The 27,210-nt window shown below is 39.2% G+C and overlaps 1 protein-coding gene across 18 annotated transcripts in view; it reads left to right on the forward strand.

The window, feature by feature from the left end:
- The window catches only part of LOC309623755 (ELKS/Rab6-interacting/CAST family member 1-like), a 128,963-nt gene that overhangs the window by 55,175 nt on the left and 46,578 nt on the right, over window positions 1–27,210 (forward strand). For 3 of the 18 annotated variants that reach the window (XM_082380910.1, XM_082380920.1, XM_082380921.1), the window contains exons 1-2: window positions 12,174–14,373; window positions 17,037–17,139. The exons of 8 other annotated variants lie outside the window; for them this stretch is intronic. In XM_082380910.1, the coding sequence (XP_082237036.1) occupies window positions 13,542–14,373; window positions 17,037–17,139 (935 nt within the window). In that variant the 5' untranslated portion in view covers window positions 12,174–13,541. 7 more of the 18 variants (XM_082380912.1, XM_082380911.1, XM_082380916.1 and 4 more) reach the window with 6 other exon arrangements.

Consider the following 27,210-nt stretch of genomic DNA (forward strand, 5'->3'; position numbering starts at 1 on the left):
ACATCTGTGTCAAATATATGAGTCTTATTTTTTACTAGCAGGGGCGAGAGTGGGAGAAATGCCCTTTCCCCAGGTAGGACAAAGCTCTGTTAAAATTTTTACTCCTGAGGGTCTGTCTTTGGATAGAGTACACTTTGGGCATATTTCACAATTGTTACTCTTCCCCTCCTGCAGCCAGAACCACAAGGGGATTTTTGTTGGCTCTTCACTGTGAGACCCTGGTGTGGTTCCTGGATTAAAGCCCATGAAAGTATGGGCCCCGCTAAAACCGCCGGCCCTGGGACTTTCCTCACTCTTTTGCTTGTACGTCCACACTCAGCCCCCAGCAGTTCCTTAAAATTACCACTTAAGTGTTTCTGCTCACAGCTTCTGCTCCAGGTGAGCAGATCTCAGCTTCAGCTCTGTGGGTTTGCCAGTGTCTCTTGATGTTGGAGGGGTAATTTTTCCTGTGACCTCAGTTCTCTGATAGGTCCTAGAAAACTCATTGATTTTCTGTTTTTCAACTTTTTCTTGTAAAACTAGTAGTGATGACTTCTGAGTTTTTTACATGTTGGAACTGAAGTTCCAGTAGCTTCCCGTATGGAACAGGCCTACTCATTCTTGTTTTATGAAGGTATTTGTATGAATTTTGCTGTTTAGAATAAAATCTAAAATAATAATATAATAAAAACAATTTATTAATTATATTTGGGAATCAGCTTTAGTTTTATTCATTAACACATAACTGTTTATGGAATCAGTAAGTTAACCTATGCCCAGGAATTTGAAAGTAGATCACAGAGATCTTAATTAACAATATACCTGTCTTATACAGCTTTTTCAGTTCTGCTAGATGTTGAATGAATTTGACTATTTTACCATGTCTGTTTCTAAACTTAATTTATATTGGAAATTGCCTTATTGAAAATAAAAAACCCTTTGACTTTAAAAAAATGTCTTAAAATAAATGAGAGCATATTTCCTAATGTAAGATTGAGATAAGAGTCTAGTAATAAAATGTAAGACCCAGAATAATTGTTAAATATCATATTTCAGATTTTATCCCATTCTAGTAGATAAGTGCTTCCCTAGCATTATTACGTTTTAAAAGCAGGGCAGTGAAGTAAGTCAGACAGAGAAAGACAAATACTGTATGATCTCACTTATATGTGGAATGTAAAAACCAAAAACCAACCAAAAACTGAACTCATAGATACAGAGACCAGATTGGTAGTTGTCAGAAATGGAGGGCTGTGTGTGTGTGTGTGTGTGTGTGTGTTTGTATAATGGGTGGAGGTGGTCAAAAGGTACAAACTTCCAGTTATAAAAAAAAAAATGTAACTGTGTAGTGATATTTTGTCTATGTAATATTTAAGCAGAGAAGAACCTTATAAATTGAAGACTAGCTATTAGATGTTTGATAATCGCCTGTTGAAATTGGAGTATAGGTGGCTTTTGGGGACATGGTTTGCCCACTGCCACTGTATGTATATCTGATAGAATTTGGACATTTTCTTTGTAGGCACACGAGGCAGCATCGGAAGCCAGAGCCAGTCCAGAGATGAGTGATCGAATACAGCAATTGGAGAGAGAGATTGCCAGGTACAAAGATGACTCTAGCAAGGCCCAGGCAGAAGTTGACCGCCTCTTGGAAATCTTGAAGGAGGTGGAAAATGAGAAGAATGACAAAGATAAGAAGATTGCTGAGTTGGAAAGGTAAGGAAAGGGAAGCTGAAGAGGCACTCTCTATGTTAGAGAGGTTGAAGGATGGTTTTAAAACTATGTACTTTTCGGGACATATTTTTCCAATATATCTGCCTCTCTGAATTTACTTTATTACCTACTTTTTATTCTAAGTCAGTGTAACCTCACTGTTGCAGTCTCTGAATGGCAACACGGAGTGGGAATAGATTGGGAAGCTATGGACTTCAGCATCATTGATTGGAAAGAGAAAGTATTCATTGATTAAGAAGTTAAAGTTTTCTACTGGCTAATCAAGAGAGTGCAGATAGCCACTTGCTCTCTCATTATTTATTTATCTGTTTAAGGAACAAATGAACCTCAAGTTTAAGGAGTTAAAATTTTTAATTGGTTTAGACCTTTTATGTTGAGCCGTTGCTCTTTTGGGCTGTGAATTTTTAGACTCTGTATTGTGGAGAAGCAAGCTATTACATTGGTACATAGGTCAAATTTAGAAGGAGGGACATTTTGAGGACAAGTTAGGAGACTTGGATGTGATTTTTTTTTTTTTTTTAGGATTGATTGATTGATTGATTGATTGATTGCTATGTTGGGTCTTCGTTTCTGTGCGAGGGCTTTCTCTAGCTGCGGCAAGTGGGGGCCACTCTTCATCGCGGTGCGCGGGCCTCTCACTATCGCGGCCTCTCTTGTTGCGGAGCACAGGCTCCAGACGCGCAGGCTCAGCAGTTGTGGCTCACGGGCCCAGTTGCTCTGCGGCATGTGGGATCCTCCCAGACCAGGGCTCGAACCCGTGTCCCCTGCATTGGCAGGCAGATTCTCAACCACTGTGCCACCAGGGAAGCCCCCTGGATGTGATTTTTTATTGAGCTCTGACTTTGACTTCTTCAGAATGGGCTTTGTTTAAACAGAACCAGCCAGATAGCTCTCTTGGAATTTTCTTTGCCTTTTTTTCTTGTTAGGGTATTTTGTACTAAAGATAAAGCGTATGCCTCTTGGCCTCTTCCTTTACACCATGTATTTAACATAAATTCACAAGTGCATAGAAATAGTTCTTCCAGTAGAACTGCATTAATCACTGTATTCTGAACAGTCAGAGAGACTGGCAGTGACAGAATGAAGTCATTAATCCGTGTGACTCCTTTGAGCCTGATTCTTAGAAGTATTTTATTTTCATGCTCTTGCATGTTGGGAAGTAGTAGACTACTTTCATAAGTTGTTTACTAAGTTTTAAATTTTTAGGATATTGGTAGACTTGATATTTTCCCCTAGAAGTAACTTTTTCCTCTTGTTCTGTACCCATAGAATTTTGATTTTCAAAAAACTAAAGGGATAAAGTCCAACCCTCACAATTCTTCTTCACTAAGTTGAAAAGTGTGAATGAATGAGCTGATCACCTACTCACTTGTTTCCTCTTATTTTGATATTAACTCTATTCATGTTTTCTGGTCTGGTTCTGGATAAGATGGGTGGATAAAATTCTTTAAGTCAGAATTAACAAATTATCAGAGTCTCAAGATTAGATTATGTATGTTTTTTGTATGTCTTCCCTGTTTGCACTGCATCTTTACCCCCAGCACACGTGCACGTGCACACACACACACACACACACACACACACTCTCTCTCGTTACATACTTACATAAGTACATGCCTTTCTTTGCTTTTGTGTCACCCTGAAATCAACAGCAGTACTTCATAGATGTAATTTATTTTTATTTTATTTATTTATTTATTTTTTGAAATCAGACTTTTATTCAAATTTTAATTTCATAGATTTTAAAATACGGTACTTCTGATGGATTAGTGACTTCCCACTAAATGTATTTCAGTCTTTCAGAAAAGAAATTTCTTGATAAAGTTTTATTTTTCAGTTTGATTTTTTTGTGTTAGAGCTCTGCATTGAAATTATTGCTTGCTATTCCAGATACCTTGCTTGAAAAATGTTTCAATTCATTTTTGGACCCAGTACTGATTTGGGGAGATGGACGTGATTTGAACGAGAGTAAGAAATAGAATTAAATCTATATTTGATATCCAAAGCACACCAGATAGCTTTTATTAGCCACTATATTTCTCACATTTTGGGAAAGAGTTGTAAATGATCTGTTCTTTCCACAGAATATTACTTATAAATTTGAACAAGTACTATAGAATTTTGTCCTCTGGTCATGTAACATTGTAATCTTCTTTTAAGATTCGACACACAGTTTCCTGGCTACTGAGAAAAGAAACAGTTTTAAAAACTCAGTTGCTACTGGCTTTGCAATTTGTTATTGAGCAGCATAGTTTAAGATGGGAATAAAAGATGATTGGAATTATTTTATACCTTTTCTTCCCAGAGTTTTAGTACTGAGCTGCGTGTGCGTGGCTGCTGTGTTTCTTACTAACCGTTTGCTTCTTATGTTGCTGTTCCACTGTTTCCTGGGTGTGGGTGTCTGGCTCCCTGTCATTCATCATCTGAGTTTCGTCACCTTTCTTTTGGCGTGTCTTATCCTGGTCCTATTCCATTGGGGTTTTGGTCTCTGTGTCTGTCTGTGTTCATATCCCTCTTGGCCATGCTGTTCTCAGAAAGCCAGCCTCCCGCACTTTGTACCTTCCACGCCACATTTCTGTCCCTGCACCGTCGGGGGGGTTTGTTTGGGACTTCCTGGGAAAGTGAGTGTTAAGTAAGGCTACAGTTGTGTACTCGAGGAGTTGCTGCTGCCACTCTTGCTGCTGCTGGGGCTTGCTGGGGGTTTTGCTTGATCAGAATTAAAGACCAGCCGGTTATATATCCAGTTGAACAGTACCTCTTAGGTCCATTGCTTGTGGATAAAGTATGTGTTCTCTCTGCTAAGATTCTGATATTGTTGGATATAATTGTCTTATTCTTGGTTTCTAGCCCATCTTTTATGTGGTGGTTCTTTTGCTGGAGTGCCCTTTAAGTAGTAGCCTCTCAGGCGATGCAGCTGTAGTGCCACACCCTGATTCAGGAAGTAGCATGCATTTTTACTGGGTGTTCAGCCACCTTCTAAGTGCAAAAATGACAGCAGAATGTTATCATTGGGCTAAAGAAAATTCTTATTATTCTTTTAAAATTTCCTAGTACTTATGTAAGATTCTCCAATATTAATAGGTTTAGATTAAATCATGAAGAATTCCCAGACTCATTCTTTGTGGTCTTGAGAAAAACAAATAGTCCCTTACACTGCTCTTCCAGAACAATAGTAGTTCCTGTCAGATGATTTAGTGTTGTACCAGTGTCTTGAGCTACTGCAATTTTAAAACGAGGATTATGTAGGCCTACCCATACATCTGCAAATACAAAATATTTTTCCCAATTAAATCGAAGAAGTACTATTTCTAAATTTATATTCCGTACTGTGGTGTGTATCAGTTGGAGTTCAACCAGAGAGGCAGAACCAGTAGGAGAGATACATACATATATTTATATATATATGATACATATATATCCGTTTTATTACAAGGAATTGTCTTGCATGATTGTCAGCAGCTGGCTAAGCGAGTCTGAAATGTGTATGGGAAAGCTGTCAGGAGGAGATCACCTGCAGGATAGAACTCCCGTGGGCATGGGCCAGAACGGTGGTCCACAGGCAAAATTTCTTTTCTTTCCTTGGGAAACCTGCTTTTAGGGCCTTCCAAAGAATTGAGATATGCCCACTTCGATTATCTGGGATAGTAATCTCCTTTACTTAAATGGATTGTAGGCTTTACTTATATCCGCAAAATACCTTCATAGCAACGTGTAGATTAGTGTTGGATTAAGTTAACTGGGTGCTGTAGCCTACCCAGGTTGACACTTCAAGAAAGTCATCACCTGGTGGTTCTGGATAGTCTCCACAGATGATTTTAAGGGAGAAAATAATAGTAAAAACAAACCTAAAGATTGACGTGTTATATAAGTAGATTGATTTCGATTAGCATGAGGAACCCAAAATGTAAATTGAATATTTCTCTTCTCAAGTGAGCATATTATGGTTTCTATTTAGATGCACGATGAATAGCCTTTTCTTTGGCATAATGTTTAAAATGTTTAGTAATGTAGGCTGATGAAATTCTGATAGTAGTATCTTTTCAGACTCCTGAAAGAATTGCTTGTTGTCTGCTCTTTCACTCATGTCCCTTTAGCTAAATACCCATGCCATGGCAGTATACTGGGAGCATTATCCCCCGTGCATAATTTTGCTTCTGTATTTGCTTTATTACCTTTTTTTTTCTGATACAGAAGCACTAATGAATCTGCAGAGTTTGGTGTTTGCACTAGAAATCCTCAATTTACTCTAATGTGAGGTTTATTTAAATTACATTCAGCATCCCACTTAGAAACTTTTATGTTTGGAGAATGACACCCATCTTCTGATTTTTCACATAATTTAGGTATCAAGGATTGCCTTTGGTTTATGAAAGTTAGGAATTTTCAGTGATGTAAAGAATAATAGAATATTATTGTGTAACTTAAATAATTCATAAGAAATTTGGATTTAACTGTATTTCCTGATTTGTGGGAATATAAAAACTGGAACTTTAATGGATGTAGATTTCATTTGGGGTTGTGTTTTGAAATTTATAAGAGGGATTAAAAGATGAGAAGAGGGCTTCCCTGGTGGCGCAGTGGTTGAGAGTCTGCCTGCTAATGCAGGGGACACGGGTTCGAGCCCTGGTCTGGGAAGATCCCACATGCCACGGAGCAACTGGGCCCGTGAGCCACAATTACTGATCCTGCGCGTCTGTAGCCTGTGCTCTGTAACAAGAGAGGCCGCGATAGTGGGAGGTGGTCCGCGCACCGCGATGAAGAGTGGCCCACGCTTGCCACAACTGGAGAAAGCCCTCGTGCAGAAACGAAGACCCAACACAGCCATAAATAAATAAATTAATTAATTTTAAAAAAAAAGTATAAAAAAAAAAAAAAGACATGAATAAATTTAAAAAAAAAAAAAAGATGAGAAGAAAGGACATGTTTTCTTAGACATGTTTAATCTTTGAAAACCCTAAAGTTCTTTTTATTCCTTATTCCTTTTACCTGGTTACTCTCCCTTTAACTATGCATCTCTAAAAACACTACTGTTAGTAAGATTTGTAGTTATCAAGCTCTTGAGAATAATAGCCAATCTGTGAGTTTAGTTTTTCTCTCCGTAACTCACTCTCCTCTTTGCCACAAAGTATATACCCTTTCCTTCTTCATTAATGAATGAATGAATTTTTCTACTTATGAAGGCTCTTATTTGCTGGTCACTGTTCTGGGCTCTGGGGACACAACAGGGAACAAAGCAAACAAAATCTCTGCCTTCCAGGAGTTTATCATCTAGCCTCAGAAGACGAAAGCTCCAGCAAGGAGCGGACTTTTCCTCTGTAGGCAATGCTGGCAGAGGCGTTCTTCCACAGCTTGCCGGTACCTAGAAATTTCAGTGAGGAGGTTTCCATTTGCGGTCTGGTTGAGCTCTCCTGGGAAGTCATACTTAACATACTCAATTAATGTGTGCCCCAGGATACAGAATTATTACGGAAAAGGGGCTTCTTCTTGAACTTCAGACTCTTAAGTCTGGTCTTCTAATTTTTGTGACCAGTATTAAATGATAATGGCTTGAGAGGTTGTTTGGATAGAAGGCTAGCAGGTTGTTTTGGATCCTAGGCTCCTAATTTTAGGTCCTAGAACTGTAGCGTAGATGGAGATGTAAAACGGAGAGGGAAAGCCAGGATAGTGTGCTGCTACTGGTACTATTCTGACAAAGGCAAGAGAACCAGGAATCAGTGTTGTTATTTACATACATACATACACACACACACACACACACACACACACACGTATAGGTACACAAGCACATTTTGGGGCCAGTCTCGTAAGTAGATTTATATTAGGTTTTTATTAGGAGGAAGCTTAGTTTTTCTGCTTTGTGATGATTGCTTTCATTTTCTTTGCTAACTGTCTTTTCCAGACCTCATCTAGAACTATTAGTTCTAGGCTTTTACATCATGATTAAACTTAAATTTTGTGGACTAGCAAGAAAACTTAACCTGTGTTTATAATGTTTCCAAGGGAACTACATTCTGGTTTATAAACAGCTGGCTCTATTAAACAACTGGTATATGATGTATTCATAAGATTTGGAGCTGCTTGATTTTTTTTTTTAAAGCAAGGGTGTTCCCAGTTTGCTCAGAATTCAGGCTCAAGGTAGTTAGCCCCTGAATTAACTGTCTAAATTGCTACAGCAGTAACTGTTAACCTCATTTTGGTAAGTGAGAGGAATCTATACTTCTGTAGTTCAAGATCAACATAATGAACTGAGCTTGAACACAAAGAATGGGGTCGTTTTCCCATCATGCGGGAGTGAGATTTAGTCTGTGGTGTTATTTGCACGCGTGCATGTGTAAGAGAAAGTACTTCTCTGGTGGTATTTGGAGAATTTAGGGAAGATAGTTGCTAGGCTTATAAATCCTCATGGCTCGAGGATATGACCTTTTAAGTTTTTTTATTTGCTTTTAAAGCTTACTAGTACCTGAAATTTTATGTAATGAAAATGGAGTTATTTTTATTTTTTATAAATCTTTCACAATGTGTTGGCAAACTTAGAGTTTACAAGATATTTCCAACTTTTGGTCTGCTATTAGTAGATTTAACTCTTTGTTTTCTTTAAAACTGGGCTTTAGAATTAGGAGATGAATGCTTTTTTGTTATCTGCTTTTTCTGAGTATTTTCTCTTTGACTAAAATTTTCTTTCCCCTTATTCATTTGTGGGGATTTGACCCCTTTTAATTGTTATCTTTTTTGGGGGAAAAAAAAAAACTTTACTGACCTCTCTTAGGTAGTAATGTCTCTTTCCTTTTTTTTTTTTTTTTGTGTGTGTGTGTGCTTTTGTTATAGTATCTATCACATTCTGTCCCAGGACTGTACATTGTTGTGGGCCCAATAAATACATACATTAAAACATAGAGACACAGCTCCTTTCTCATTTTACTGTCTAATCATCCCACATTTCTTCACTTTTATCTTTCCATCCCCCGCACATTCAGACCGTTGATCAAACAGATGGAGATTTAATAGTCCCTTATACCCTTGTTTGTTATATTGAATATATTTTTATATTTGTTTCTTCTATATGTTTGTAATATGTTTACCATTGCCCATATACTTTTCTTTCTGTAAAAATATAAGTAAACGCATATGCATTAAATATTCTTATTTAATATAATTCAGTAGGATTACTTTTCTATCTGCAGGTTAAACAAAAGTATAGATAACCTCTCTCCTCTTCTGTCACAGTGAAATACCAATTCTAACTTGTATTTTTACATTTTAACATCACTGAAACTGGGATACGTGAATAAATAATGGCGTGATTTAATTGGTATATTTTTTTTATTTCTTGGTAATACATAAAGTAATGGCACATCTTCTTCCTTTGGTGAATTGATACTGAAGATGTGCGCAAAGAGAGTGAATAAAATTATTTCAGTGACTGGGGGTGGAAGGAAGTATTTCCAAATTAACGTTATCTTCTCATGTATTCCATTTTAAATGTGTGTAACCAGATGAATATGTTTACTATTATCATTAGATATTTGACTGTTTTAACTGCATCCTGAAAGTTTATTTGCTTAGGTTGACCTAAAATTTTTGTTGACATTTTCATTTGGAAAGTGGGTTTTATGTTTGTGATTTTATATTGGTATCACAGTACATTCAGGCATCTATGGCACAGTATAACCTGAGAATATAAACCTACATATTTAATCTTCATATTTGTAAATATTTTTTCTGTAAAGAAATCCCGAATTGATCATTCAGCTTAATGTCTTCAGAAATCTCCCATAGGGAAATTAATATTAAGCTGTATATAGATTTGGCGTAAACTAGTATACAATTCATGAGGAAAATGGTTCCTTAAAGCATTTCCTTACTTTTAAATTTATAGTCATGTATCTTTGATCCACGAAGGACAGTGTTGGTGAATGTGGTCTTGACGTAGCTGGAATAGAGGAGAAATGAGTGTGGTGACTGTGTGTGCTTTCTTGAGGGAGAATGGGTTGTGTTTAAAAAAACGAAAAGAAAAAGGGAAAACGAGATGCTGCGAGTGTTGTAACGGAAGGCGACTGGTTCTTTATCAGATCCTGCTGGCTTCCGCTTCCTTTCTGGGGGGAGGGGGGGGCGCTTGTTTCTTCCTTCTTCCTCCTAGATGAATTTCACTGATCTCACTTAAAAGAAGAATAAATCACACCGCTTTACATAGTCAGTTCTATTAGGCCATCTTCCTAAAGTTTCTTGTGGGCACAGCACCTTATAATTTATTACAGTCTTGATAGAAATTTTGATGGTTACCTCAAGTTTTTACTTGACCCTGGAAACATTAGAATTATATATAGTTATTCTATATGCAGATTTTTTTTCTCCTAAATTTATTTTCCCAAGAGCTAAAGTTTGATGCCAAAGTGAAATATGACTCCTGAACTGTAAAATAGTTAAAAAGATCCTTAAGGTTGCTCACTCTCGACAGGAATAAGCTTAATTTTTTTTTTTTTCAGGGATTTTCTCGTGTCTCATATAAAACTTTGCATCTATATGAGATTTCAGTGAGTGTCATCATTGATCTAAAATTATTCTAACGTAATGTGTCATAACCAACAAAAATAAAAAAGATCATTGGGAACAGTCATTTAGATAAATGATTGGCCTCTCTTTGACTTTGAACATTGTCTGCATTCTACACTGTTTTCCAAATGCCAAAGATCCGTGGATTTTTGTAGATCCCTTCAGGAGTCTGTAAGCATCATAGGACATATAAAGTATGTCCAGGAGGTGTGTCAGCAGACCTACATGCCTCTCACGGATCCACCACGTATTTGCTGTGTGGTTGTGAGGAGTTTTGTTTGTCATTTTGTTTCTCTGTTTTTCATCTATTTATCTTATGTGATGGCGATCATAAATCTTGTTATCCTTGCCTTTCATTATTCTGACAATGAGTTTTTAAAAACTCTTGTTTTAGTACTGAAATATTAGAAAACATTAAAGTGCAAGTTGAAATGGTGCTTGCATTCAAGAAATAAACTTCTTGTGTTAGATTCTTAAAGTAAAATTTAGATCCTGAAGGTGAGCTGGGTGGCACTGGCTGTTAGAAGTCTTAAGTATTTGGAGGATAATATCGATACTACTTTCAATGAAATTGATTAATTTTTAAAAAGGGAAAACTGCCTGTTGTTATGAAAAGCAGTAATGAACCTCAGGGGCTTCGTGCTGGGGTAGGAATATGAAGCATGGCTACTTTGCATCTCTTTCTGCTGAGCAGTATTGGAAATGAATTGATGTGTATAGAGCCATATAGTCTTCATTATTGCTTTTAGATTGTGCCTTTGGGGGTGGATTTGATAGATTTGGAATGAGAAATAATGGGTGTAATTAGGAAAACATTATTTTCACATTTGAGAAAATTATTTCAAAATTTTCCAAATGAATTAGAGTTCTGTTTTCTACAGAATAACTGAAGCTGTCAGTGTTTTTCTGCTTTTGCTCCTGGATAACTTGGGTCTAAGACATGGACTGGGGTGGGTAAAGGAGTTGTCAGTTCTAAGATGGGTGTGTATAGCACTAAGCTGACTGACGTTGTAGGATCACAGTTAGCTACTTAAACGAGAAGGGGAGCAGCTAGCCTTCTTTTCTTTTCCTTTGTGTTTAAGAAACTACTTTTTTTCCTGCCCTAGGAAATGGTAAATTTTAGACAAAATTTGTTCTTTTAGAAACTTACATTAAGGTACAGTGGTGTAATCTAATATGAAAATACACTTGTTGAAAATCTGAAATGACTAATTTTTGTTGCCAGTGCAGAATCTGTGTGACTCCTTTCCCTTCTCTAATCCTGTGCTTTATATTTTGTCTATGTCTGTGAATAATATTATTTCTGAATATCGCCCTCACTAAGTTTTTTCTCACGTTCTCTTTCACACTTTCTTCCTGGATTTGTTGTTTCCTTCAGTCTCACCTCAAGGTCAGTATGCTTGTCCTAAAACAAAGATATGTAACAGAACATTGTATACTAACGTTGTCTTGAATTCCTATAAGCAACTGAAATGATGGAACTTATCCCAGGAATGAGATGTCTAGAAATTCAGTTATGAGTGCAGAAGATGTCATGAATCTTAGATTTATCGGAAGAGTGGATTCACGGTTCTGTGCTTCAAAAGATAGTGAGAGTGGTCAGAAAGCGAGAATCAGACTGACCAGGTTTGGACTGAGAGAGAAACGAAGATGAAAGGAAGCCACTAGAGGAATGAGGAGGTGAAAAATATTGCTTTAATTTTATTCTATTTTCATCCAGAGACATTCTGGCTGTTATAGGGAAGATTAACCAAGATGGCGGAGTAGAAGGACGTGCTCTCACTCCCTCTTCGAGAGCACCAGAATCACAACTGGCTGCTGGACAATCATCGACAGGAAGACACTGAAACTCACCAAAAAAGATACCCCACATCCAAAGACAAAGGAGAAGCCACAATGAGACGGTAGGAGGGGGTGCAATCACAATAAAATCAAATCCCATAACTGCTGGGTGGGTGACTCACAGACTGGCGAACACTTATACCACAGAAGTCCACCCACTGGAGTGGAGGTTCTGAGCCCCACGTCAGGCTTCCCAACCTGGGGGTCCGGCAACGGGAGGAGGAATTCCTAGAGAATCAGACTTTGAAGCCTAGTGGGAATTGATTGCAGGACTTCGACAGGACTGGGGGAAACAGAGACCCCACTCTTGGAGGGCGCACACGGAATAGTGTGCACATCGGGTCCCGGGGGAAGGAGCAGTGACCCTGGGGGAGGCTGAACCAGACCTACCTGCTAGTGTTGGAGGGTCTCCTGCAGAGGAGGGGGCTGGCTCTGTTTCACCATGGGGACAAGGACACTGGCAGCGGAGGTTCTGGGAAGTACTCCTTGGCGTGAGCCCTCCCAGAGTCTGCCATTAGCCCCACCAAAGAGCCCAGGTAGGCTCCAGTGTTGGGTTGCCTCAGGTAAAACAACCAACAGGGAGGGAACCCAGCCCCACCCATCAGCAGTCAAGTGGATTAAAGTTTTACTGAGCTCTGACCACCACAGCAACAGTCAGCTCTACCCACCATCAGAGCCTCCCATCAAGCCTCTTAGATAGCCTCAACCACCAGAGGGCAGACAGCAGAAGCAAGGAAAACTACAATCCTGCAGCCTGTGGACCAAAAACCACATTTACAGAAAGACAGACAAGATGAAAAGGCAGAGGGCTACATACCAGATGAAGGAACAAGATAAAACCCCAGAAAAACAACTCAATGAAGTGGAGATAGGCAGCCTTCCAGAAAAAGAATTCAGAATAATGATAGTGAAGATGGTCCAGGACCTCGGAATAAGAATGGAGGCAAAGGTCGAGAAGATGCAAGAAATGATTAACAAAGACCTAGAAGAATTAAAGAACAAACAAACAGAGATGACCAATACAATAACTGAAATGAAAACTACACTAGAAGGAATCAATAGCAGAATAACGGCGGCAGAAGAACGGATAAGTGACCTGGAAGACAGAACGGTGGAATTCACTGCTACGGAACAGACTAAAGAAAAAAGAATGAAAAGAAATGAAGACAGCCTAAGAGACCTCTGGGACAACATTAAACGCAACACCTGCAGAGCTGGTGCCCAGGCAGGGTGAGCTCTGGAGGAGAAGGCTTCCAGAGTCCCCAACAGTCTCTGCACGGTGGCCCATCCAGTGCCAAACACCTGCCATCCACAGCGAGAAGTCCCAGAAGGGTTCGGGCTCTTTGCCCTTGGGCCAGGTTTCTCCACGGGCTGGGCTTGCCTGTGGCCCCCGCCCCACCCCCGCCCCCGCCTGCCCTTGCTCTGTGACACGTACAATGGAATGTCACAGCACCAGGCTGAGCTGTCCAGTGCGTGCTAGACCTCGAGAAGAGTTAGAAGCTAGGGAGAAGCTCTCCCACTTTCACTCTCTTTTCTCAGATCAGGCAGGCAGCAGCTCTGATATGGAAGCTATGGACGCCACACCTCCTTCCCAGGCCAGCATTGTCCATTCTGCCCCTGTTTGCCCTGGCCCCCCATTTACGGCTTCGGCTGCCATTGGTCATTCAGCAGGCGGCACCTCTGACCCCGAAGCTATGGACACCACACCTCCTTCCCGGGCCGTCACTGTCCATTCTGCCCCTGTTTTCCCCGGCCCCCCATTTACGGCTTCGGCTGCCATTGGTCATTCAGCAGGCGGCACCTCTGACCCCGAAGCTATGGACACCACACCTCCTTCCCGGGCCGTCACTGTCCATTCTGCCCCTGTTTTCCCCAGCCCCCCATTTACGGCTTCGGCTGCCATTGGTCATTCAGCAGGCGGCACCTCTGACCCCGAAGCTATGGACACCACACCTCCTTCCCGGGCCGTCATTGTCCATTCTGCCCCTGTTTTCCCCAGCCCCCCATTTACGGCTTTGGCTGCCATTGGTCATTCAGCAGGCGGCACCTCTGACCCCGAAGCTATGGACACCACACCTCCTTCCCGGGCCGTCACTGTCCAGTCTGCCCCGTCTCCAAGTAGAACCACTACCCATTTCACACCGCTGTTCCAAGTTCTGGGAACACACCACCCAGTGGTAGCAATGCCTCAGCCCGTGCCTCGACTCAGTTACCTGAAACGCCGGCCAAAAGATAGACCAACCTTTCAAAGTTATGACAGAAAGCTGAGTAAGTTTTACGCTTGGAATTGCAATTACTATTATTAACAAGCACAACTGTAGTGCTTAGACTACAACAAGTACTATTCTAAGTGCTTAGCAAATGTTAACTCACTTACTCCTCATAATGGCAACCCTGTAGGTACGTAATATTCACCTTTTTTGGGGGAAACTGAGGCCCAGAGAGGTTGAATAGCTTGCCTAATGCCACACAGTAAGTAGGTGGCAAAAACCCAGGACTAAAACCAGACCGTCTAGACTTTCATCACTTTGCTGTGTCACCTTATTATAAGTTGTGGTTAGGGAAAGGACTAAACTGACAAGACTCTGAACTAGAGAAGGGAGAAATGAGAAAATGGGTGATCCTAGAAACTAGAGAGGATTTAGGCTCAGAAATTTCTGGTGATGAGACCCGGAAGAACAAGAACTTGGTTGGAATATTAACTTGGGGTAGTATCTGAATCCATCGAGAAATGGTCTTGTTTTCTTTAAAATTTAGAAAGGCCAGTTGGATGAAGATGAATGAAAAAAAAAGTAGAAAGGAAAAGAGGAAGGTGCCTTAAGTGAGACATAACCTCTTCCCTCTAAGTACTGGGGTGGGCGTCCTGTGGGAAAGGATGGAGCTCTCTCTACCAGGTCTGTCACCAGGATGAACAAGGAGAAACATGGCAACCACTGTACTGGTGTTGATGATCCCTCAAAACCAAGGCTTCAGTTTCCGAGAACGACCTACAGTAGCGTACCTACCCTGTGTCAGACATGCCACCAAGTGTGTTTCCAGGCACACATTTTAATTGGAGAAATAGTTCCTATGAGGTACGCATTAGTTTCCTAGGGCTGCTGTAACAAATTACTACAAATGTGCTTGCTTAAAACAAAACACACTTATTTTCTTATGGTTCTGGAAGAGAGAGGTCCAAAACCAGTTTCCCTGGGCTGGAACGAGGAGTTGACAAGGCCGTCCATCCTCCTTCTAGAGGCTCCAAGGGAGAATCTGTTTCCTTGCCAGCATTCCTTGACTTCTGGCCACATCAATCCAACCCCAACTTCATCATCACATTTTCTTTGGAGTAAAAACTCCCTCTGCCTCTCTCTCATGAGAATACCAGTGGTTACATTTGGGTCCATCCAGGTAGTCCAGGAGAATCTCCCCATCTCAAAACCCTTACTTTCATTCCCACTGGCAAAGTCCCTTCTGCCATTTAAGGTGACATTCACAGGTTCTGGGGATTAGAATGTGGACATTTGGGGGCAATGGTATTATTCTGTCTACTACAAGGTAGATACTATTATCTTTCTCAGATGCAGGAAATGAAGTTGAGGGAAGCAATTTGTCTCAGGTCTACAATTTCCAGAGTAGAGATTTAAATTCTGCCAGTGAGACTTTAGGACACACTCTAAACAACTTTAATCTGTGTCCTGAACTACAGCATAATCCTTGGTGAAGAGTCACACTTGGGTATCAAGAACCAATTGAATACAACACTATGTACTGTCTCACCTTTCACTTTATTTGCCTGCTGTATTCATAAGTCTTGCCCAGAGCACAAGAGTTCAGAAAATTGTTATGCAGGTTTACTAAGAGAACGCATTTACTGTTTGATGTGCATGGAGTAATGGAAGGTTTTTTAAAATAGAATATGCCACCAAGTAGTGTTATCACCATTTTACACATTTAAACAACCAGACAACAACAACGAAAAGCTACAGATGCAAAGGTGTCAGGGACATGTCTAAAGGTTAACTGCCAGGAAAAGGGCTGGAACCAGATGCCAGATGCCCAGGCCTGAATTCATCCTGTCCAGTCCTGATTAAGCACCTGTTCAGACGGCTTGTGGCTCATCACCCAACACCTGAATCTTTATATCCCAGCTTCAAGACGGAAATTAGCCGAGGGATCACAGATATTGTGCTAATCACTAATTCGTAATCTGCTATCCCCATCCTTTGTGGGACAGAAGTGGGCACTTCTAAAATCCTTTTCTGCTTGAGAAAGAGCAGAGCAGCCTTTGCTCCTCTGGCTGTGGCCTACTGTGCTTTGCAAAGGTGATTTGGCAAGTGCAGCTGCAAACCCATCTCCAATATCACACATCTATGGAAAATTCCAGTCAGGTTTTGGACCCAGTCACAGTACATTTTCCTGAGGATCAGTAATGATTTGCTGAGGATCAGTAATGCTCTCCGTATGCTGGCTGACAAGGCCATGACCTCTGCGCTTACTATACTCCCTTTGTCAGCTCCGCTCTGACACAGTCGTCCGCGGGATTCCTTAGGAATATTGGAGGTATTTAGGCACAATTTCAGGGGCCGCTCTTGCCTGTTTCCTCTCATTTCTTAATCAACATTTCCCAGTTGAGACTATAAATAATTCAACTTGGGTGGGTTATCAGAGGCATTCTTCCCTACTCTACTCCATTTGAATCTCTGTGCTCTTCAAGTTTCACATACGTGGCATCACATATTTCCCATCATCGCTGTTTTCAGCAGTCAGGGCTACATAGGTCATTGGCAAGTTCATTAGCCTTTCCATTTCTTTCCCTCTTGACTCTTTAAGAGTGATTTGCTAAAGACTGTCCGCTTCGATGTTTTACAAGGCTCAGTGGTACAGAGGCAATATTGGAATTCTGCCCTGGAGAAATAGACATTCTGTTCATTGTTCTCCTCCTCTTATAGAACAGGAAAGAGATGCATCTATCACACAGTTACTCAAGGTTTCTCTACTTGCATTGCCAAGGATCTTCATAAGACTGGTAATACTCACATTTTCTGTTGGAAGGTAAGTTGCATTCCATAAAATTAAATCCACACCATATGAGAACTTTAGTCTAACCTCTCATCTATTGATTCATGAGGTTTGACTCACTGAGATTTTCCCTCCTCATACTATTGTGAAGAAGAGGAATTGTTGGCCAAATCCATGGTCAAATATTTATATTTGGTTTCCCAGTTTGTCAGTTATCTTTATGTTTGGGTTGCCTTTTGCTGTGCAGAATTCTTTAATTTTTATCAAGTCAAATCAACTCGCCTTTTTCTTTATGATATCTCAGTTTCATGTTCTGCTTAGGGACAGACTTCCTCATAACAAGAGTATGATTTCTCATCCTATCTTACAGTCTTCTAGGTATTTGTTTCTTGCAATGGAATATTACCCAGTGTATGCTACACATGCAGTCCTCGCTCTGAACAGTTTGCCCATGCATGAATTTCAGTTACCATGATTTAGTTAAATAATCCCAGGACCACAACAAAACCATCAAATTTCAGTTACTGCCATGTTAACTGTGAGGAAGGGCATAAAGTACAAACTTCACAGCTAGTTCTTAACTCCACAAATCACCCGGGATATGACAGATGTGTATCATGGTCAGTGAACAATCAGGTCCCTTCTTTCAAAGTCTGTAGGTGATTGGTCACTGTGCATGTTATTCAGTTCACATACAGACAGCAAGGTCCATGTATTGCTTAGAATTGAACCGTTTAACCTTCAAGTATTTTGGAATTTTCCAGCTTTGTTTTTGTTCTTGACTTCCAGTTTGACCTCGCTGCAGTCTGAGAACAGACTTTATATGATTTCTGACATTTTAAATTTGTTAGAGTGTGTTTTATGGCCTAGAATGTGGTTTGTCTTCGTGTGTACTTCATGTGAGCTTGAGACAATGTGTATTCTGCTGTTGTTGAAGTAGTCTGTAGATGTTTATTATATCCATTTGGTCGATGGTGTTGCTGAACTCAGCTATGTCTGTACTGATTTTCTCCCTGATGGATTTGTCCATTTATGATAAAGCGGTGTAGAAATCTCCAGCTATGATAGTGGATTTATCTCTTTCTCCTTGCAGTTCTATCAGTTGTTGTCTCACGAATTTTGATGCTTTGTTGTTAGGCACATAAACATGAAGAATTGTTATGTCTTCTTGGAGAATTGATCCCTTTATCGTTATGGAATGTCCCTCTGTGTCTGATAATTTTCTTTGCTCTGAACTCTGCTTTGTCTGAGATTGATACAGCTTCTCAAACTTTCTTTTAATTAGTGTTAGCATGATGTAGCTTTCCCCAACCCTTTACTTTTAAGCTGTATGTGCCTTCATATTTAAAGTAGATTTCTTATATTTGGATCTTGTTTATCGATCCTCTGTGACCATCTCTGTCTTTTAACTGGTGTATTTATACCATTGGTATTTAAAATGATTATTGATATCATTGGATTAATACCTACCATATTTGTTACTGTTTCATATTTATTGCCAGTGTTCTTTGTTCCTTTTTTACATTCCACTCTTTTTCTGCCATTTCTCGGTTTAATCAAGCATTTTATATGATTCACTTTTCTCTTCCTTGAAAATCCAGACACGATGCACTGGTGAAATTCACTGCAGTACATAGTCCTTTAGAGATGTGGTGTTATAGAAGCATTGCATAGTCTTATGATTAGGTCTCAGTCTTACAATGAGCATGTGCTCCTCAGCTATGAATGTCACAAGTGCCTCTCAGTATTTTCCCTCACCTTAGGTGAAACACAATGGCCGGCAGGGGTCACGGTAGGATATTTCCCTTCCCCCAGGTCAGTTAGGCTCTGACAAAACCCCATAGGTTAGGCCTCTGGTAAAACCGTTTCTCCTGAGGGCAGGCCTTATGAAGAACAGCAGAATGCTCTGGTGTATTTCAAAATTGCTCCTTTCACCCTCCCCCTGCCAGAATTCCAAGGGGATTTTCCTTTGACCTTCACCTGGTAGTCACAACCTGGTAGAGCTCAAGAGACAAAACTCGCAAAAGGATAGGGGCTTCCCTGGAGATTTTACCTCACAGACTTTTCCACACAAGCCTCCAGCAATCCTTCAAATATAGTTCAGGTTTTCCTACCTCACCATTGCTTTCCACAGAGATTTCTGCTCTTGGGTTTCTGTTCCGGTAAGTTGTTACTCTCTGTATCTGCCATCTGCCTCTCCAATTTTGGGCACGGTGATTTTTCCTGTGACCTCACTTCTCTAATGAATCTAAGAAGAATTGTTGATTTTTCAGTGTGTCCAGATATTTACCTGTTAGGACAGAGTGGCAACTTCCAAGCTCCTTCCTTGCTGGACTCAAAACTAGAAGTCTCATAAGTTTTTTACAGTGGAATAAAAACATGTTAATTTTCAATACTTCTAATGTTTTAGGTTGCACTGTACTAACTAAATACAAGATTTACTAATTTTTTTAAGTCTATCTATAACTTTATAACAAACAAGAAAGTTTCTGGTGTTTTTGTCAGAAAGATTTTAAGGTCATAGAACAATAATATTTTCCCCATCAATCACTGAGATCAACTTTGCACAGTTCAGCTTCTGTGATCATTTTTATAGCTCCACAGTGAAGACAGCCTGTACTTTATTTACCCTATATTTTATTTCTCACATATACATGGGTTCCTATTCTGCTTGAATAATCTACTGATGTACTGTTACAGCGTATTAGATTCTTTTAAACTACTGAAATTTGAAGTGTGTTTTGATATTGGATATGGACATTTCTTTCCTCATTCCAACTTTATCCTACTTGAAAAAATCTGCTTTATGGTGATAAATCCCTCTTGATCATAATGACTTTTTAAAAATGTGTTTCTGGAATCTATTTGCTAATATTACTTAGAACTTAAGATCTTCAAAGAAATGTGCTTCTAGTTACTTTTTGGGTAAATTTTCCATATCTGATTTTTGTATTAGGACTCTTCTAATTTTTTGATACATTGGAAAATAACTGATGTCTTTCTAAGGTGTATATCTTTGATTATATTTTCTAATTTCCTAAAGCTACTTGTATTCTCTACTCAAAACAGGAGTAAATAATGACTGCATATAACTAATCAGTAATCAGCCATTTTGTCCAGATTTTCAAATGTGTTGGTATAAAGCTACCATAGTATTCTTTCGTAATTAAAAAAAAAAATTCTCTCTGTGTTATAGCTAGTCCCATCTTGATCATATTTGCCAAATATTGCTTATTTTATTGGTCTTTCTAAAGAACAAGCTTTTGGTTTTATTTGCCAAGTTTACTGCTTTTCTTCTCTAGTTTTGACTTTTCTCTTGATTAATTTTGTCCTTCCACTCTTTTGGATTTACCTTGTTCTTCTTCTACGTCTACTGTCCAATGCCTGTAGCTTCAAGAGCCATTTTCAGCAACTCAACCAGCTCTGCCAGCTGTGTCACGCCCACTTCATCATATGCCATTAGAACTTAATTTCATACACTGGGTGAAGACTCAGCAGCCTTATTTTGCTTTCAAAATTGTTCTATGGCCTTGGATCCTTCTTCTTCTCCTAAATTACCACTATCATCAGGGAAAATTCTAGTGGGCCTAGAATTCTAGGCTTGCCTTTCCTCCAGTTTCATAATAAAAGAAAAAAACATTTCCACCCTTTTTTTGATGTTGATCGAAAATTTAGCAGCACTTCTTTGCACTGTATTCAAATCCCGAAATATAAGCAAGCCTTCATGCACACAGGCTCACTGAAATGTCATAATTTTAAACTATGTATGACCTTGAACAGTGACCTTGCCAAATACTCTACACTCTTCCTAGGTGTTCAGAGTTTTTCATTCCTACATCTTTTACACATGGTCGATTTGTGTCGTAAGTTCTTCCTCCCTCCCACTTCTGAGTATATATCCAAAGGAAACATCATCATTTTTGAAGAGAGATCTGTACTCCCACATTCACTGTAGCATTATTCACAAGAGCCAAGGTATGGAAACAACCTAAGTGTCCATAGTAGATTAATGGATAAAGGAAATACGGTATATATATATACAATGGAATATTATTCAACCTTAAAAAAGAAGAAAATCCTGTCATTTAAGTCAACATGGATAAAACTGGAGGACACGATGCTAAGTGAAATAAGACAAAGACAAATAGTGCATGATGTCACTTATATGTGGACTCTCAAAAAACAAGGAAATAAATCAACTCTTCCCTCCCTGGACATTTTCCTCAGCAGAATCTAGCAGCCTCTACTATGAGTCTTATCTTTTTTTTTTTTTTTTTATTGTTTGTACCAGATCACAAGCCCAGGGAACCTATGTATTTACCAATGTATATCTAGATTATAGTTTACCATTGTTCTTTTTCTTTGTAATTCATTCCTTCCACTTCTGGCATCAGAACCTCATTTTTCCTTTGGAGGAGTCCTTGTGATTCAGGTAGGCTGTGTGTCTCCTCCCTAGGCTGTGTGACTCGGGGTTGGCTAGACACAGTGTTTTATGTATACTCTATATGTCCTAAGTACTTATTTCTCTGTTTTCCATCATTTTCCCTCCAAATTTTAGTGTAGTTATTTTTTAACTGACATTTGTAATCCTTTCTTTTGTTTGACTAAGGTACTGTTCAACCGATCTTCTGAGTGCTTAATTTCAGCTTTTTTAATTCTAGAAGTTTCTTTTGGTTGCATTTCACAGATACTTTTTGCTTAAATTGTATATGTTGTCCTTTTTTTAATACATTAATCATAAATTTAAATAATAGTTTCATTGATATATAATTTACTTTCCATGTTATTTAAAGTGTACAATTTAATGTCTTATGCATCTACCACCACCATCAATTTTAGAACTTTCATCCACCCCCCAAAAGAAAAAGAATCTATTATAAGTCACTCACTCCCCCATATCTCCAAACCCTAGGCAGCCACTAATATCCTTTGTCTCTACAGATTTGTCTAGACTGGACATTGCATACAAATGGAATCATACGATTACTTAGCATGTTTTCAAAGTTCATGCATGTTGTAGCATGTATCAGTACTTGATTTCTTTTTATGGCTGAATAATAGTCCATGGTGTGGATATTACTATGTTTCATTTATCCATTCACAGTAAATGGCCATTTGGGTTACTTCCACTTTGGGGCTCGTATGAATAATGCTGCTGTGGTTGGGTTTACGTGCAAGTTTTGTATGCAGGTCTAGATTCGTTTTTTAAATTAACAGACTATTTCGGAGCAGTTTCTGGTTTACAGAAAAATTAAGCAGAAAGGACAGAGTTCTCATACTTCCTTACCTCTCAACCCAGTTTCCCCTATTATTAACATCTTACATTAGCGTAATACATTTGTTATAGTTAATGAACCAATATTGATACATTATTACTAACTAATGTCCATGCTTTACTTTAGACCTCACTCTTTGTTTTGTACATTTTATGATTGTTGACAAACGTGCAATAACCTGTATCCACCATTACAGAACCATACACAGGAGTTTCTCTGCCTTTAAAATTCCAGGCTTCACCCATCTTTTTCTCCCTCCCCACAACCTCTGGCAACCACTGATCTTTTGACTGTCTCCACACTTATTGCCTTTTCCTAAATTTCATACAGCAATCATATAATATGCACGTAAGCCTTTGCAGATTGGCTTTTTTTCACTTAGCAATATGCATTTAAGCTTCTTCCATGTCTTTTCATGGCTTCATAGCCTTTTCTTTTTAGCGCTGAATGCTATTCCTTTGTACGGATATACCATAGTTTGTTTATCCATTCACCTATTGAAAAACACCTTGGTTGATTTCAAGTTTTGGCAATTATGAAAGAAACTGTTATAAACATCCATGTGCAGGTTTTTATGCAGACATAACTTTTCAGTTCCTATGGGTAAATACCAAAGAGCATGATTACTAGATCACTGTATGGTAAAAGTATGTTTAGTTCTGTAAGAAACTGCCAAGTATCCTGCTAGCAACAAATGAGAATTCCAGTTGTTCTGCATCGTCAACAACTTTGGGATTTCAGTATTTGGATTTTAGCCATTTGAATAGGTGTGTAGTGGTTATCTCACTGTTGTTCTAATTGAAAATTCCCTGATGACATGGAATGTGTAGCATCTTTTCATATGCTTATTTGCTATGTGTCTCTTTTCTTTGTTTAATCATAGTTGTTTTGTTTTGTTTTTTAACCGCCTACTAACTCTTGTCCTCCTGTGTCTATTTACATTGTCCTTTTTTTTTTTTTTTTTTTTTTTGAGCTTTTAATCATTTAGTCTTTTTCCTGGTATGTCCAATTATTTTTTATATTAAAGTTGAGCTTAACTTATTTTAGGAAACTATTAAGATACCTCCACATTCTGGATGCTGTTATCGTTCTCTTGAAAAGATTTCCTTTTGCCCATGGCAGACAGTTCCTATAGGGACTGGAAACCTTAGTCCATTCTCAGTTTGAGCTCCTTCAAAGCTGTTTTTCAGTCTGTGTGAAGGTTGCTCTATTTCTGTCTTGTCCTTCCTCTACGGGTGTTGCCCTTTGGCATTACCATGTGAAAGTTTGGATTCTCCCTATTCCCAACTACCCTTGTATTTGTTAGGCTTTAAATGTAATGGTTCCGCCAGCCCTGTGAGACTAAGGATACGTGTAGCCTGTCATTCCATTAGTTGTTGCTTTTAGCTTGAGCTCTTGCCGTTTGGCTTCTGTGGTTAGAGTCTGTTGAACTCCTTGGCTTTTCAGTTCCTAGGCTGTATGAGTTGAATCAGCAAATGCCCCAAGGAGAAAAGCTGCACCAAATGTCAAGCTTGCGTCTGTGTTTGTTTCCCTTCTCTCCAGAACTTGGCCCACATGTCTCGGTGTCTCGCGAACATTCGGATGCCGGCGAACAGATGTTTTCTTACTTTATCCAGGTTTTCTAAAATTTCTTTAGACTTCACCTGATCTTACGTTATTATTGAACTATCATCTCAATTATCCCTAGGAAGAAAATTTACAATTTTATGTTTTATTTTTTTATTTTCTATATTAACTCAGTTTCTGTAGAGACCTTTTACCTGATTGTTCAGTCTACTTCCTGTGTTACCAGTAAGATGGAGATAGGTGGAGGCTAAGAATATTGGGGGGAAAATCACTGATGAATGATAATGTCTCGTTCTTTTTGTTTTTCCTCTCCTTATTTACTCTGGCAGCCTACATTTGCCCTTCTTGATTTGACCCAGTTGCCCAAATAAGCAACCCACTCTGGCAAAGACCTGACTTTACTCTCATAAATGTCTGCATGTTAGGATTAGCTAGATGATGAACACCATGCCAAAGTTCTTTGTGTGACCAGTCAGAATGGCCATCATCAAAAAATCTATAAACAGTAAATGCTGGAGTGGGTGTGGAGAAAAGGGAACTCTCTTGCACTGTTGGTGGGAATGTACACTGATACAGCCACTATGGAGTACAGTATGGAGGTTCCTTAAAAAACGAAAAATAGAACTACCGTACGACCCAGCAATCCCACTACTGGGCATATACCCTAAAAAAACCATAATTCGAAAAGAGACATGTACCACCATGTTCATTGCAGCACTATTTACAATCGCCAGGACATGGAAGCAACCTAAGTGTCCATCGACAGATGAATGATAAAGAAGATGTGGCACATATATACAATGGAATATTCCTCAGCCATAAAAAGAAATGAAATTGAGTTACTTGCAGTGAGGTGGATGGACCTAGAGTCTGTCATACAGAGTGAAGTAAGTCAGAAAGAGAAAAACAAATACCGTATGCTAACACATATATATGGAACCTAAAAAAAAAAAAAAAAAATTGTTGTGAAGAACCTAGGGGCAGGACAGGAATAAAGATGCAGACGTAGAGAATGGACTTGAGGAGACGGGGAGGTGGAAGGGTAAGCTAGGATGAAGTGACAGAGTGGCTTGGACATATATACACTACCAAATATAAAACAGATACTAGTGGGAAGCAGCCACATAGCACAGGGAGATCAGCTCGGTGCTTTGTGACCACCCAGAGGGGTGGGGTAGGGAGGGTGGGAGGGAGATGCAAGAGGGAGGAGATATGGGGATATATGTATATGTATAGCTGATTCACTTTGTTATAAAGCAGAAACCAAGTCACCACTGTAAAGCAATTATACTCCAATAAAGATGTTTAAAAAAATGTTAGTAAAAAAATTCAAAAGAATTGGCCACACTCCTCCAACAGATTCTCTAACATTCAGCAGAAGAGAATTCACACTGAATCTGGTTTATGAGTAAAAGACAAGTCAACTTTAAAGTGGATCACAGATGACAACATTTCTTTTCCATGTGCCTGGCTTTGGAGCCATATTTCTGCTGACCACTCAAAAACTTCCTCTTGAGTATTCTGTGATATATTAGAACCAGGAATAAGGGATGTTAGTGCTGGAAGGGTCAGCCGGTGGTCTGCCATTTAATTCACATATCCTTTCTGCACCAGACTCTTTTAAGATCATTGAGTTAGCCTAAGAATTTCGAAGCTGTGGAATTCAAGACAGTACATTACAATATGCCAATATTACTATTCTCCTGCTCTGACATTCTCCACTGATGGACAGATGAAGGAGAAGGAAGGGCAGTCACCAGTAACTGAGAGTAAATGAAACTGGAATATTATAATTCAGTATCATTTGAGTGACTGAATTGGCTGGCAGAGTGTTCTCCAGTTAAGGGTGAGGAAAGATTAATTCTGCACATGACACCACTACTGTATTTATACAAGTCTCCTGGGACAGTTGTTTGCCTTGAATTGTTTTCTTCATTCATTTCGGTCAGACAGTTGTGTTGACTGATTTTCCTTTCTGATGTATGAAATGGCTGTTTGACTGAATTTACCATTTAATTTCCACTGATGCACTGTAAAAACAGTACATTAGTCAGATTGGATTGGCAGGTATGAAAATGTTTACCCCAGAACTAGACAGAAATATAATATTGCCTTCTACAGAAATGTAAGTCATATGCCCTGGATTTGGGGGAAATGTTCCAATTTTAACTATTTTGCCACTTTTCAAACATGTAGGGTCACTGATCCCACAGTAAAAATAAGAAGATCTGTGAAGTCCAGATAAAAATAGTTTTGTGTCACTCTGACAATCACATAACACAAAAGAAAAAACTATTAGGAGATAAATTTTACTGAGTTTCATACTTATCAAGAGGTGCTTCTATGTTAAACTTCTGAGTCTTATTCTACAAGTTCTTTAGGAACAAACACTTCAAATATATTCATAGAAAACCCTCTTTATTTATAATTTCATTCTTCCAATAGTTATAGTTACTATGACAGGCCATTTCTCCATGTCCCATCCCATGATTCTCTGCTCCCATTGAACATTTGGAAATTGGTGGCATGAGCAGGAAAGTGAAGCAGTTTTTGAGATTATTGAATAATGTTGACGTTATAAAGACTGCTTTCTTCCACAGTTGACAAACTTATTATGGTACCGATGGTTGGATACTACTCTTAGAGATGAAAAAGGTCTTAAGGAATCTTCCATATTCCATTCACCAATCTGTGTTCTTGTTCAAAGCAAAATTAATTCCTTTCAAAATTCACATATTAGCTTAATAATATTTTTTTTAATTTATTTTTATTCATATTTATTTTTGTCTGTGTTGGGTCTTCGTTTCTGTGCGAGGGCTTTCTCTAGTTGCGGCAAGTGGGGGCCACTCTTCATTGCTGTGTGCGGGCCTCTCACTATCGTGGCCTCTCTCGTTGCGGAGCACAGGCTCCAGACGCGCAGGCTCAGTAGTTGTGGCTCACGGGCCTAGCCGCTCCGCGGCATGTGGGATCTTCCCAGACCAGGGCTCAAACCCGTGTGCCCTGCATTAGCAGGCAGATTCTCAACCACTGCGCCACCAGGGAAGCCCCAATAATTTTTAATCTTAAAATAATCTATCTGTGAGAATGGGAATCTTTGGTGGGAAAAAGTGACAGAAGATGGGACAAGAAGAGAATTCATAGAAAGACAAAACAATTTTTTAAATGGTGGGTACGAACTTCTGTTTCCAAGTATATCAGTTTACCTTAGGAAAACATACTAGAAAGACCAGAGAAATCATAAGCAACATTTGACTGTGAGCGT

This window comes from Balaenoptera borealis (genome assembly GCF_965194805.1).
Source record: "Balaenoptera borealis genome assembly, chromosome: 2".
In the NCBI taxonomy this organism is placed as follows: Eukaryota; Metazoa; Chordata; class Mammalia; order Artiodactyla; family Balaenopteridae; genus Balaenoptera; species Balaenoptera borealis.